The sequence below is a fragment of the Choloepus didactylus genome, chromosome 24 (genome assembly GCF_015220235.1).
Source record: "Choloepus didactylus isolate mChoDid1 chromosome 24, mChoDid1.pri, whole genome shotgun sequence".
In the NCBI taxonomy this organism is placed as follows: Eukaryota; Metazoa; Chordata; class Mammalia; order Pilosa; family Megalonychidae; genus Choloepus; species Choloepus didactylus.
Window position 1 is genome coordinate 5,567,381 of NC_051330.1, and position 14,681 is coordinate 5,582,061.

Sequence of the window (14,681 nt, forward strand, 5' to 3'; positions counted from 1 at the left end):
TTTAAAAGAAAGTTTCCTGTTTTTTCCTAATGAGCAAGGTGAGGATTTATGGTGTGTGGGGAGGAGGGAATCTGGCTGCTAGGGCCAACACCAAGGCAAGTCTGTTTAACAGACTCTAACTTAAGCTTCTTCCTGCATTGCGGGGGTTTGGAGGGCTCGGTTGCGGTAGTATAGAGACATGCAGTTAGGGAGTGAAAAAACGCCATTTGGTTCGGAGCAGATGGCTGGCTAGGGGGCTGATGGCGTCTAAAGGCGTGTCATCCCCCTTCAGCTCGAATCCCTAAGGGCTCCCCTTGTCTTCCCAATCAATGAAAATTAAAGTGCAAAGAAAGGATGAATAGTTGGGCCTCGAGTCTCTCCTTTGTTCATCCCAGCTACTGGTGCTCAGGAGTTAAACTACAACAGGCTCCTATAGAAACATTGAAGTTAAACAGTCTCCCCGTTAGCTCAGCTTTTGAAAGAAAGAGGGGGAGAGGAACAGACTTGGGGAGGGAGGGGGGGAAGAGAGAGAGAGAGAGAGAGGGAGAGAAGAGAGGAGGTGGAGAAGGAGGAGGAGGAGAAAGAGAAGGGGGAGAGGGGAAGAAAAGGTCTTTCTGCTTGATTTCCTCAATACAGAATCCCATGGCATAAATTAAGTTGGAAAATAATGAACGCTTTGGGATGGATTCTGATGGATTTTACGATGCCTTTCAGTTCCGCTTTGCCGCTGTAATCGAGAAATCTGTGCCATGTCAATTTAACAAATACTTGATACTGAGGGGGGTTTGTTAAAGATTTGGGGCAAGTTTTGTTTTGTTTTTTTTTTTTTTTCCTCTCTCTCTCTCCAAAGGTTTAAGCCCTTGCACGTGGAACTTTTTATTTCCAGTTTTCTAAACAGGCATTTCAATGAACCTGTTTCTCACTTCCATTTTCCAGTTAAAAGATTCCTGATATTTCATTTATTACTGAAATCTATGCAGTCTCGCTGGCAGAGAGGATTTTGACCTTCCATTCCTTTCCTTTTTTCTTTTCCAGCTCCTCTGTTCCTGGACCCTCTCACCTATCTACCCCCCCCCCCCCGAAAAAACATACACCGCCCACCCCCATACAAAGACACATGGAATGACTTCCATGCAATAGGGAACAGAGTTCTCAGAAATTAGCTTTCAGAGGAAACAGCGACCTAGTGAAAAAGGATGCTGACACTAGGTGGCAAGAGTAAATTACGATTCGTGCTGGCCCCAGCCCGGTGGTGGTGTTGCAAGTCCTTACAGAGCAAAGGGCAGCCAGGCTGTCATTATCGGAGGCACCAAGGGGGCAGCATCTCTTGAAACCTCCATTTGTTCCGAACCAAACTGTATGGAGTTCCTTGGGGGATGTCAAGCTTACCTTTCCCATTCTATTCACCTTACTTTGGGTTAACTCTTGACTTCCCCAGGAGGTAGAGGTGGAGACCCCGAAGTTTGCACCTCTTTTGATCCTGTTGAAACTTTGCAGGTATTTGGGGACCACGGCAGCAGGCAACCATCTGGGTGGCCCGAAGAAGAGCCACAGTATTGGGATCCAGCTGCCCAGTGGCCACCAGGGGCTGCCATGGATTACCTCATCAATGATTTTGGTTGTTTTTTTTTTTTTTTTTTGCTTCAAGTGTTAGAGGATTTCTCCTCTTTCTGTGTATTGGATGATAATCTGTAATCAAGACATCTGCTTCAGTGAAAGTCACAGTTTGCATAAAGATGCACAACCCTAGGAATAAACGGTTGTAATAGGGCGCGTAGTATGGCACGCACTACAGTGACGCTATCGTGGCCAACCCCGCTCGCGGCTTGATCTGGGCTGAAATGATCTGTTACAATTAAAGTGACATTTACTCCGACACTCACACCTTGCATCCTAATGACGCTGCCCTTAGGTGTTGGGAGCCGGATAGAACAGGGGGTGGGGCGGGGTAGGGGTGGGGATTGAAGCAGGAGGCGGCTAGGAACCGGAACGAGCCCTGGAAGTCCACACCCAGCACAAAGCTAGAGGCTAGAGTCAGGAGTCTACGCCCTCACTTTCCTTCTCCCATCTCCATCTTCTAAGGAGGACAGCAATTTAGGTAATCCATTGTGTGATCTGTGTGTTCTCGGCCCTCCCAATAAACTCATTTCCCTTTTAAAAACATCAAAACAAAAGTTCTAGTGTCGGAAGGACCTGTAAAAAAAATAATAAGGTGACGGTTATGTAAAGGTTGTGGGTTTGTTATTATTATTATTATTATTATTTGGAGGGTGAGGCTGGGGGCTGGAAGGGATCTCTTTAAAACAAGCGCCGGACGTTGCTGCAGAGGCCGCGGCGTGCGCGGAGGGGAGCTTTCTCCCCGCCCATTGTGCAGGGAGCAGGTGTTGTCTGCATTACCATACAGCTGAGCGCACAAAGAGCCAACTGATTCAGCCCTCGCACAATAACAAACTGCCTTAATGACAGCCACGCGAATGACACACACCAAACTCACTTTTTACCAAGCCGAGGGAGGCGAAGGGGGGAAAACACCCAGGAGAGAGGGAGCCCGAGACACAAGGGAAGATGGTTGTGGCTGAGGATCACGCCAGGGAGGGTGTGCCGGGGAGGGTGGGGGGCTGTCCTTTAAAGCGTCAGGCTCGCCCGGCTCTCGGGGAGACGCGCGGCCCGGTGCTCCCTCCCGAGGCGGCCGGGGACAGGCGCTGGCGCGCCGGGGGACGCCAGGGGCGCCGCGCTCGCGCCCGCCCCTTCCCCACGCGCCGGCTCTGCGCTCGGCGACGCGGCGGCGCCCTTCCCGGCTGGGAGGTGTGTCCGTGTCAGCCCTTCCCAAACTTCCAGAAACTACGCTTCGCTCCTTGCCGCACTTCGGCCCACCTCTCCCACTTCTGTACCTCTCGAACCCTCGCTCGCCCCCTCCCGCGCCAACTGGCGACACCTCCCGAGGAAGAGGCTACCCCGGGAGAAGGGGCGCGGCTCCACGGAGACTTCGGGGGGAGCCCCTGGAGGTTGCTCCCCGCACCCCACCGTTCCGCCTGCCCTGAGCTCCAGGCATCCTGTGCGGGGCGCGAGCTGCCCGAGTCCCCCCCGGGGCGGGCCAGCGCCGCGGCCACGGAGGACCTCCGGAGCCATGCCCGCGGCGCAGAAGTTGCTCGCGGTTTCTCGGCTGGGGAGGAGGAGTAGCGCGCAGCTCCCCCCGCGCTTCCTTGTAGGTTTCCGTGGCTTTGCTGCCCGGGGAGGGAGCGCGGAGAGGGGACGAGGGGAAGGGGTACGGGTTGGGTGCTGGGGGCTGTGTTACCAGCTCCCTGGAGCAGAATGGGGGGTTCTTGCGGTGAAAATTTTGCAGGAATGTAAATGATCCGCATTTTGTGCTGCGAGCAGAGGAAGGCGGGGAGGGGGGTTGGTGGAGGTGGGGAAGGTGGAGGGCCAGGGGGTGGGGGAGCAGGGAGGAGGATTGCACATTTTACAGCTCACTGACCATTTGGCGATCCATTGAGAGGAGGGTTTGGAAAAGTGGCTCCTTTGTGACAGCTCTCGCCAGATTGGGGGGCTGCTCATTTGCATCTCATTAACTATGCAGGCGGCCGGCGGAATATAAGCGCGGCAGGCGCCGGGCAAGAGTCAGATCCTCAGCGCTTTCCTCTCGGAGAGAGACCCAGACAAGCAGAGAGCAAAGATCACGCACAAGAAAGGACGGCGGCAGCCAGCAGGCGCCGAGATTTCCTCTCCACGACACCGAACCACTCTCCGATTTTGTGTGTGTCTTTTTTATTTCGATGTGGTTGGCTGGATTCCTTAAAAACGCGCGTAGCTTGCCGGGGGCACGGGAGAGACTCACCGCTGCCGAGTGACACCTCCGGCTCGCGATCCGCAAGGGCGACCGCGCCGCGTCCCCCTTGCCCGCACACCCCACACGGCAGTCCGCCACCGACGGTCCCCCCGCGCCCGCTCTCCCGCAGCCACCGGGGATTATCACCTCGCCCATAGGGATTTCCAGATCGCTGCTTTGTAATCTGCCTTGGGAGGAAGGCTCTGCAGTTCTCTTGGGAATTAAGCTCGCTCTCCGGACGCTTTCTCTCTCCCTCGCTTTTTATCCCCCTCCCTCTGGAGAAGCTTAAGACAAAACCCGGAAGAGACGACCCTCACCTACCCGTGGATTGGAAGAAAAAGGAGGAAAATCGAAAGTTGCTGCTGCGAATATTCATCTCTTAAAACAAGCCTTTTTCCTTTTCCTTCCACCAGCGCTGCTGTCAGTTCCCGAAAGGGCGTATCTACAGCGACCGCAGCACTCCGGCAGGAGAGGGAGAGAAAGAGGCAGAAACGGACTCTTGAAAGCACAAGAAAAAAGCAAAACAAATCCGAATTATTCCCAGCCCGGGGCAGAATATTCTCTTTTTCTCTGTCCAGGCTTGAATTTCATTTATCCTCCTTTCATTCCCTACCGTTTTAAGAAGAGGAAAAAAAAAAAAAGAAAGAAAGAAAGGGAGCGGGGGGAGGCAGAAGGAAGCAGAAAAGCCAGCGCGTCCGGCGCGTCCACCATGGGCCGCCTGCGTCTGCTGACCCTGGCCATCATCTCGGCCCTGCTGTGGCAGGTAGGGGACCCCCGGGACGGCGCCCGCAGACGCGGAGGGGCGGGCGGCGGGGAGCGGGGCGAGTCCTGCCAACTGTTGATCCGAAAGCGAGCGCGGGCCGGGCCCCGCGGCGGGCGCCTTCCCCCAGCCCGGCTCCCCGGGGAGGCCGGGGGCGCAGTGGCGCGCCCCTCTCCGCCGCGCCCCGCCGGCTGCCCCGGACCCCGAGGGCCCAGCTCGCGTCCTCAGGGCCCCTTCCCTCCTCCTCGCAGGTCTGGGGTTCGGGGGTGTTCGAGCTGAAGCTGCAGGAGTTTGTCAACAAGAAGGGGCTGCTGGGGAACCGCAACTGCTGCCGGGGGGGCGCGGGCGCCAGCGCGGGGTCGGGGCTGCTGCAGTGCGACTGCAAGACCTTCTTCCGCGTGTGCCTCAAGCACTACCAGGCCAGCGTGTCCCCCGAGCCGCCCTGCACCTACGGCAGCGCCGTCACGCCGGTGCTGGGCGTCAATTCCTTCAGCCTGCCCGACGGCGCGGGCAGCGGCGACCGCGCCTTCAGCAACCCCATCCGCTTCCCCTTCGGCTTCACCTGGCCGGTGAGTACCGGGCCCGCCTGTCGCTGCAAACCCCTCGGGCTGGGCCCTGGCGGCTGCGGCCGAAATGGCAGGGGGTTGGGACCCGGGCCAGGGCAGAACGAGCCCCTGCTTGTCACCATTGCGTCGCGCAGGGCGGGGGGTGGGAGCCCCGAGGGGTGGGGAGCCGCCGGGGATGGACGAGTGGGCGCCGCTGTCTGCCCAGCAGCGGGCCGGAGGGAGAGACTCGCCGCCGGGGGAATTTTCTCGACCCTTGGAACCATACGTCCGAAGGCAAGAAGGGGTGCGGTGGGGTGGGGGTGGGGGGCTGGAATGGGGTGAAGTGGACAGGCCGAGGACCTGAATCATTTTCAAACCCGAGACGTTTCCGCATCCGGTCTTATTATACCCGGCTCCCAAATCAATGAGATCCTTCACGTGGGAAAGTTTTAACTCCCCGCCCCCCCTCCCGCCCCCCTGCTCCTCCGACGGGGCTGGTTGTAGAATTACCCGCACAGCGTGACAGCCCCAGAAGCGGCCTCAGCAGCCCTCCCCCCGCTTCTCTGTGGTTTCATACCCGGAAGACTGATGACAACTGCCCTTCAATCTCATCCACCCACCCCACCCCCCTCCTGCTCTTGCAATCTTTTTTTTTTTTTTTTTTAAACATAATATCCTGTACCAACAGGCTGAAAAAACATGCCAGGAAACCACCCTTTAAAAAGTTCTTCCATTTCCTTAAGGAAAGTGAAAACAGGCAAAAGATACAGAGAGAGACCCTCCCGAGGACACAACACACTCTGGGGTCCCTTATCTCCCATGACTTTGATTTTTTTTTTTTTTTTTTTAATTTGATATTCCTGATTTGTGTTCCAGGGCACCTTCTCTCTCATCATTGAGGCCCTGCACACAGATTCTCCTGATGACCTCACAACAGGTAAACAGACACAAACAGAGCCGAGAGAATTCCCACACGGTGCCACCACCCGTTTCCCCACAAATCCCTCCATCTCCCGAGGACGGTCAAGGGGGAGGGTCCGCCTTCCTGCCCCGCCTGCGGTCTCCCGCCCTCGGATCCCCCCGGGCGCTGGCGTCCCCTCGGATCCCCCCCGACGCTGGCGTCCCCTCTGATCCCCCCCGGGCGCTGGCGTCCCCTCGGATCCCCCCCGTCGCTGGCGTCCCCTCTGATCCCCCCCGGGCGCTGGCGTCCCCTCGGATCCCCCCGGGCGCCAGCGCCCGCGCGCTCAGCCAGCTCCCTCTCCCCGCAGAGAACCCCGAGCGGCTCCTCAGCCGCCTGGCCACGCAGAGGCGCCTGACGGTGGGCGAGGAGTGGTCGCAGGACTTGCACAGCAGCGGCCGCACCGACCTTAAGTACTCCTACCGCTTCGTGTGCGACGAGCACTACTACGGGGAGGGCTGCTCCGTCTTCTGCCGCCCCCGAGACGATGCGTTCGGCCACTTCACCTGTGGGGACAGAGGGGAGAAGGTCTGCAACCCGGGCTGGAAAGGCCAGTACTGCACGGAACGTGAGTCGCCCCCCACGTGCCCCCCACCGCGCTCCCCCAGGTTAGCCCCCTTTCCCCCCGCTGACAGTGGGACTGTGCCCCCGGGGGCGTTTCATAAGCAGCGAAGATGATGGGGTTTTAGCCCAAGAGGGTGCCTTGGCAATGTCCTGGTCATCTCCCTGCAGAGGTGAGGGGAAACTGAGGCCAGGGCAGCAGAAGCGATTGGCTAGGGTCTCACAGCTAGCAAGGAGCCGGATTGGGGGCTGGAACTCAGATGTTCTGACTTCCCAGGCAGTGTTTATCCACCATAGGAAGCTGCCTTTCTTAATCAGGGAGGATTTTAGGAACTCGGCCAGAGGTCAGGAAATCAGCCTGTACACTCCCAGGGTGTGTATATTAGGGGAGGCATGGAGGGAAGTGTGGGCGGGGACAGAGACAGAAAGAGTGTGTGTGTGTGTGTGTGTGTGTGTGTGTGTGTGTGTGTGTGTGTGTAGGTGGAATGTTTTAAAACAAAGTTCTCCTTGCTGGGACAGCATCTCATGTGGAAATGCTTCATTTTTCTCTCTGGAGTTGGTGTGCTTGTGATCTCTCCATGGAGCCATATTTCCAAATATTCCATGGCATAGCCACACTTTATTCTGTAGGCACCCCAGGGGTCTGTCTCTGTTCCCCTCTGTGTATGCAAACACGGAGACAGAGCCACCAGAGATGGTGGCATCTACCCAAAAAGGACATTTTTCTTCGTGCAGTCTGTGTACATACAAACAGCATGTGGGTTGAGACACGGGTCTCCCAGTACACTCCTGTAGAGGCCTGTGTGGATGGTGGCGTAAAAGTGCATACTACAAACACACCACATAAATGCATGCCCCGTCTTGGGTACTGTGTGCCCTTTTGCTTGTTTGTGTGCTCATATAACAGTGCATGAAAAAGAAATATCCTGGGGCTACAAGAGTGAAACGAGGCTTTACCTGCCAGACCATTGGCTACTGAAATGTCACTTGCAGCTTCACAACTCTTCTGGGCCTGCAGGGTGGGCAGGATGCAGGACCCCAAGTTGCCAGGGCCTGGGGGTGTGGTGGGGTGCTGGCCCTTCAGCTTACTGGGCCTCGGAGCCCCACTGCCACCCTGCGTTCCCGGGGCACCTCTTTCCCAGTGGGTAGCAGATGGCACTTTCATGGATTTTTTGGATGGCAAGTTTTGTCCCAATCCATAAAGCGGCAAAAGCCACCATTATGTTGTGGGAGCACTTGGGATGGTGCTTTCACCCCGTATTTTTATTGTATTTGTTTATTTTTTGCCTCCTCTGGCCCGGGGAGGTGAAGCTTCTCAGATTTGCTTTGGGCCTGGGGCTGAGGAGGGAGGTGGGTCTTTAAACTTGGCCAGTGCCTTCTGCCTGGCTATTGAGCTTCCCAGCGCCTCAGGCCGGGAGAAGGTCTTATTAGAGACTCCACACAGCCCACTTTTTAAGCTCCGCATTGTCCTGAGCTGGCTTTGTTGTATGAAAAAACTTGGGGAGCTGCTTGCTTAATGAGTTTCATAACCAGGCGAAGTAAACCAGCTCAGCCTCTCCCTTCCCTGACCCCTTCTGGGTGCCTCTTGCTGTTATCTGCTGCCTCCCACCCCGGCTTCTCCATAGGGTAGCCATAAACTTCAACTTTTTTCTTCTTATTCAAATACTTAAGACTCTCCCCGCCCCCCACCTCGCGCGTGCCATGGATTAGATCTCTCCGGGGATAGGCTGCGGGGAGGCCCCGGGGCTCTCATTGGCGAGAGGATGTGTGTGTCTGTGTGTACATGCTGGGGATGTATGTAAGGGGGGTGGGGGTGTGTGTATGGGGGGGCACTCGGGGGGAGGCCGGCATTGTTGCCGGGGCAGCTGCTGGGAGAGGACAGACAATAGAGCAGCTGTCTTGCCCTGGCACCCTACATACCAGCTGTCCGCTCTTATCTACACACACACTTTCTGGGATATTAAGAGGTGGAGCTTTGTGCATAGAATTGGGAAGTTGGGGGGGGAGGGGGAAAGGACTTCTGACCCTCTCTTAGAAGAAAAGGAGCTGGGGGGGGTGCTTTTGAGCCCTCTTTTGTCCATGTGCAACTGTATTAAGGAGAGTGTGCGTCCGTCGGGTTAAGCATAGTGCGCCGTTACCAGGCAGGATGGATCAATACTCTACCAGGCTGGGCAGATTAACCCAGCTGGGATTCGCTCATTGAGCCGGGCAAGTTTTGTCCCAATCCATAAAGCGGCAGAAGCCACCATTATGTCGTGGGAGCACTTGGGATGGTGCTTTCACCCAGTATTTTCATTTTATTTGTTTATTTTTTGCTTGCAGCAATCTGCTTGCCAGGATGTGACGAGCAGCACGGAGTCTGTGACAAGCCGGGGGAATGCAAGTAAGTTTGAAAAGTTTTTTCTTTCTTTCCTTTCTTGTTTTCCTTTTATACCTAGTATATCGGTGAAGCATCTCTAGGTGATCACTTGAGAAACCCCCGTAAGCTTAGGGTGGGGGCGGGGAAATGTTATTCTGGCGTTTCTACTTAATAAAAATATGGAGATGTATAATGCTACAGATTTGTTATTCATCTAAGCTCCTTACTGGTTATAGGAATTTACAGCTAGTGGATTACAAAACAGTTGGTACAGAACATGAGAGAGTTTAGTTTAAGGGTTCTCAAACTTTGTGGCATATTAGAATCACCCAGGGAGCTTTTTAAAAATGCTGGCACACAGGCCACACCTGTACCACTTAATTCAGAGTCTCCGGAGGTAGATCCCAGGTATTGATATTTTTTCTAAAGCGTCCACAGGGATTCCAGTTTTCTGCCTAGTTTGAGAACCAGTGTTTTAGTTGATACTGCTGGGAGATGGTTTCTAGCCTGTGAGAAAGGTGTCATCAGAAATCAAATGACCATTCGCTTGGATCTGACCCTTTTCTGCTTTCTTACGTTTAAGGTGCAGAGTTGGCTGGCAGGGTCGCTACTGTGACGAGTGCATCCGCTACCCCGGCTGCCTCCACGGCACCTGCCAACAGCCGTGGCAGTGCAATTGCCAGGAGGGCTGGGGAGGCCTCTTCTGCAACCAGGGTAAGCGCTTGGTTCTGAAAAACAGCCTGCATCTCTTTCAAGAGCCAGCCTGGACTTCTTTTGATTTGTGGTCACTGGGCAAATAAAGTCTTCCTGAATTTGATGTTGGACCCCCTATCTCCCCCTTGCCCTGTCCCCGATTTCCCTCTACCTGCTCGTAGATCTTAACTACTGCACACACCACAAGCCCTGTAAGAACGGAGCCACTTGCACCAACACCGGCCAGGGAAGCTACACTTGCTCTTGTCGACCTGGGTATACGGGCGCCAACTGTGAGACAGAGATCAATGAATGCGATGCCAACCCTTGTAAGAACGGAGGAAGCTGCACAGTAAGTAAAAGAAACCCTGGGGGTCTCGTGCTGAAGTTGGGGAGCCCTTGTTTGAAACAGAGTGTGTGTGTTTCTTGGAGCAAACTTTAGAAAGCTTTTTTCTTCTTTAATGTAAAATATAGGACCTGGAAAACAGCTATTCCTGTACGTGTCCACCTGGCTTCTACGGCAAAAACTGTGAGCTTAGTGCCATGACCTGTGCCGATGGCCCTTGCTTCAACGGTGGCCGGTGCTCGGACAACCCTGATGGAGGATACACCTGTCACTGCCCTGTGGGTTATTCTGGCTTTAACTGCGAAAAGAAAATTGATTACTGCAGTTCTTCACCCTGTTCTAATGGTAAGAGGCTGCTTGGAGACTTTGTGGAAAGCTGGTTTTGAGTAGTCAATGCAAGAATGCATTTGAAAGCATGTATGTTTTATTTCAAACCAAGTAGCATCTCTTTTTTGGAGTCTTTTTATCTGAATAGGCAAGAACGCTATTGAAACCTAAGCCTTGAGTCTGCAAATACCCAGGGAACCAGACAGGCAGGCAGGGATTATATATCCTTGTGTTCTTGGAGGAGAACATAAGGCACAGGGAGGCAAAATGACCTGTTCACAGTCCCACATGCTGCAGGTCTCCAAGGCTTTAGCCTGGTCCTGAGAATTCAGTAGTTCACACTGAAATGGCAACAGAACTGCTTGGTTTTTGGAGGGAGGCCCGGCTCTGTGGTGTTCTGTCACCCAAACGTAGCAGTCTGGTGTGGTAGTGAGTGAGAAGTGAGGGAGGACACGTGCTTTGTTGACAGGGAGCCTCCTGCTACTGTCTGCGCCGAACAAAATAAATGCCAAGAGAAACGCCCAGGGTAGAAAGCCTGGGCAGCGGACAGGGTCCCTGATGGCGCTACCAGCTTTGGGAGCTTTGCTCATTCGACAAAATATTAAAGGGAACCTTTCCATGAAAACTAAATCATCTTAACTTTGCTTCTGGTGTACTCTTTGGAAGATCAGGGATGGGTCCTGTGGGGTCAAGTTATTTCTCTTAATTTTTTCCATTCACTGAACCAATAGAGGTATTAGATGATTTATTTTTAGAGGCAGAAGAGCTGAGAGGTTTAAGAGATTTGGCTCTGGAATGAAGACCTCTCCTTCTTTTTTTCAACCCTTGCTATTCTTTGCCCTCACCGTGTTACGGGGTGCAAGGACGTTATGCTCCTGGAGCCTCAGTTTCCTCTTCTGTCAACTGGGGTTTGTGGTAGGGGCTCCCTTTGGGCTGTCATGACAATTGACTGCAAGAATGCAGATAAAGCATTTTGCACAGCACCCATCAAAACATAACTGCTGCGTGGATATCGCCTCTTCCTCTTGTTTTTAATTTAGAGAGCCATGCTGGTGGTAGCAGAATATGTCACTTTAAACCGTGAACTCGCTTAAGCCAAGGCTGCCTTGCATGTGTCTTTGTCTCCCTGACACCTGACAGGGCCAGACAGACAGATGCTTCAGACGGGTTTGCCCGCCGAATGAGCAGGTACTTGGAGAAGTGAGTGATTGCATGGATCTGATGTGTTCCAGGGGCTCAGTGTGTTGATCTCGGCAGTTCCTACCTGTGCCAGTGCCAGGCTGGCTTCTCAGGGAGACACTGCGACGACAACGTGGACGACTGCGCGTCCCTCCCGTGCGTGAACGGGGGCACCTGCCAGGACGGCGTCAACGACTACTCTTGCACCTGCCCCCCGGGGTACACTGGCAAGAACTGCAGCGCCCCAGTCAGCAAATGCGAGCACGGCCCGTGCCACAACGGCGCCACCTGCCACGAGAGGAACCACCGCTACGTCTGCGAGTGTGCGCGGGGCTACGGGGGCCCCAACTGCCAGTTCCTGCTCCCGGAGCCGGCCCCGGGCCCCGTGGTGGTGGATTTCACTGAGCGGTACCTGGAGGGCCAGGGCGGGCCGTTCCCCTGGATCGCCGTCTGCGCAGGGGTCGTCCTGGTCCTCGTGGTGCTGCTGGGCTGCGCCGCCCTGGTGGTCTGCGCCCGGCTGCGGCTGCAGAAGCGGCGGCCCCCCGCGGACGCCGGCCGGGGGGAAACGGAGACCATGAACAACCTGGCCAACTGCCAGCGGGAGAAGGGCATCTCGGTCAGCATCATCGCGGCCACGCAGGTCAAGAACACCAACAAGAAGGCGGATTTCCACGGGGACCACAACGCGGACAAGAACGGCTTCAAGGCGCGCTACCCGGCCGTGGACTATAACTTGGTGCAGGACCTCAAGAACGAAGAGCCCGTCAGGGACGAGCACGGCAAGGGCGAAGCCAAGTATGAGCCCCACGGCTCGGCGGTGGAGGAGAAGGGCTCCTTGGCGCTCAGGGGGTACGTGCGGGGGGCTGGGGGGCTGGGGTGGCGCCGTCGAGGTTGAGGGCCACTCCTGCGGGAGTCCCCCCAAGCTGCAGTCACTTCCCTCTTGCAGAACTAAACTCTTATCTTCATGCGTTCACTGTGGTTCTTCATTTTCTATTTAGTGGAGAAGCATCTGAACGAAAAAGGCCGGACTCTGTCTATTCCACTTCAAAAGACACAAAGTATCAGTCAGTGTATGTCATATCAGAGGAGAAAGACGAATGCATCATAGCAACTGAGGTCAGTAAACGCCCGTGGGTAGGTCTTCTCTCATGCATTTTTTTTTTAATAATTCAATTTTATTGAGATGTATTCACATGCCATGCAGTCATACAAAGAGTACAATCAATTGTTCACAGTACCACCGTATAGTTGTGCGTCTATCACCAAAATTAATTTTTGAACATTTTCATTACCACACACACAAAAGTAATAAGAATAAAAATTAAAATGAAAAAGAATAATTAAAGTAAAAAAGAACACTGGGGGCTCCCCTCCCCATTTTTCTACTCATCCATCCATACACTGGACAAAGGGGAATGTGGTCCACATGGCTTTCCCAATCCCATTGTCACCCCTCATAAGCTATATTTTCATACAACTGTCTTCGAGATTCATGGGTTCTGGGTTGTAGTTTGATAGTTTCAGGTATCCACCACCAGCTACCCCAATTCTTTAGAACCTAAAAAGGGTTGTCTAAAGTGTGCATAAGAGTGCCCACCAGAGTGACCTCTCGGCTCCTTTTGGAATCTCTCTGCCACTGAAGCTTATTTCATTTCCTTTCACATCCCCCTTTTGGTCAAGAAGATGTTCTCCGTCCCACGATGCCGGGTCTGCATTCCTCCCTGGGAGTCACATTCCACATTGCCAGGGGTATTTACACCCCTGGGTATCAGATCCCATGTAGGGGGAGGTATCCTCAAGATCTACATGCAGGAGAGAAGTTGGGGTGGGGTGGAGAAAGAGGAGAAGGAAGAGAACCATCAATCTCTGCTTTTGACTTATTTTCCCCTCTGTTCTGTGGGCCTCTCTAGGTGTAAAATGGAAGCGATATGGCAAAATTCCCGTTTCTCTTAAAATAAGTAAAATTCCAAGGATATATGCCCCAACGAATGCTGCTGAAAGAGGAGAGGGAGGCCCCGTCATGGACTGCTGCTGAGAAACTAAATTCAGACTGAGCTGGTTCTCTTCCTGAAGTTAGCAAAAGTGACTGCAAAAACGAGCTCGGCACCAGGCTTGGGTTGGTATTCAAGGATACCTGTTGCACTGCCTTTTTATGACTTTTCCATTGCACTATGGACAGTTGCTTTTTAAAAAATATATATTTAAATGAATGGACTTAATTACTACATAAGAAGCATGCACTGCCTGAAGTGTATATTTTGGATTCTTATGAGCCAGTCTTTTCTTGAATTAGAAACACAAACACTGCCTTTATTGTCCTTTTTGATACTAAAATGTGTTTTTTTCTAGGTGGAAAAGAAAATGTGTGTTATTTTTTGGATTTGTAAAAATATTTTCATGATATCTGTAAAGCTCGAGTATTTTGTGATGTTCATTTTTTATAATTTAAATTTTTGGTAAATATGTACAAAGGCACTTCGGGTCTATGTGACTATATTTTTTTGTATATAAATGTATTTATGGAATATTGTGCAAATGTTATTTGAGTTTTTTACTGTTTTGTTAATGAAGAAATTCCTTTTTAAAATATTTTTCCAAAATAAATATTATGAATGACAACCAGAAGGTATATTTTACTCACCATTTCTTTTCAGCACACACACACACACACACACACACACACACACACACACACACTTTCTCATTATATAAGATTCCTTGAAAACAGAAATGACCTTGGCTTTTTTTTTTTTTTTTTTAAAGTCTTTGCCTGGTTTCATTGGATTGATTAAAAGCAACTTTTCCTCATTCTTCTAGCCCCTCCTTCAAAGAATCCCTCTAATGCTGCCATTAATATAATTTAATGAGATCAGGCACAATCATTGTCAGTTGATTGATTCCGTGAAACAACCCTAGTTGACTTCTTGAGAATATCACCAGGCACATGTTTCTTCTCACTGTCATGTTTTATTGGTGCTGAAAAATGTCAGAGAGCGGGCTACTTTTCTATTGAGCTTTATTATTTTTCTAAGCCCTAGAACAAAGTTTTATATAGGATCAAATACCCACGTGGCACTTTTATATTGCTATTGCAAAGTCTTTTTGTCTTAGAATAGCACTTACACATTTATTTGAGGGTTTATTTCTA

General features: G+C 52.6%; 1 protein-coding gene across 2 annotated transcripts; it reads left to right on the forward strand.

Moving 5' to 3' along the window:
- The first annotated feature begins 2,811 nt into the window (after positions 1-2,811).
- Positions 2,812-14,147, forward strand: DLL1 (delta like canonical Notch ligand 1). 2 transcript variants are annotated; one of them, XM_037817834.1, is made up of 13 exons: positions 2,812-3,184; positions 3,557-3,731; positions 4,219-4,568; positions 4,817-5,134; positions 5,987-6,047; positions 6,379-6,636; positions 8,952-9,012; positions 9,572-9,702; positions 9,864-10,033; positions 10,156-10,372; positions 11,587-12,382; positions 12,532-12,649; positions 13,444-14,147. In XM_037817834.1, exons 3-13 carry the CDS (start codon positions 4,515-4,517, stop codon positions 13,447-13,449), a joined length of 2,190 nt encoding a protein of 729 aa, XP_037673762.1. In that variant the 5' UTR covers positions 2,812-3,184; positions 3,557-3,731; positions 4,219-4,514; the 3' UTR covers positions 13,450-14,147. The 2 variants fall into 2 exon arrangements, with proteins under 2 accessions (XP_037673762.1, XP_037673761.1); XM_037817833.1 differs by having other exon boundaries at positions 3,557-4,568.
- The last annotated feature ends 534 nt before the right edge of the window (positions 14,148-14,681 follow it).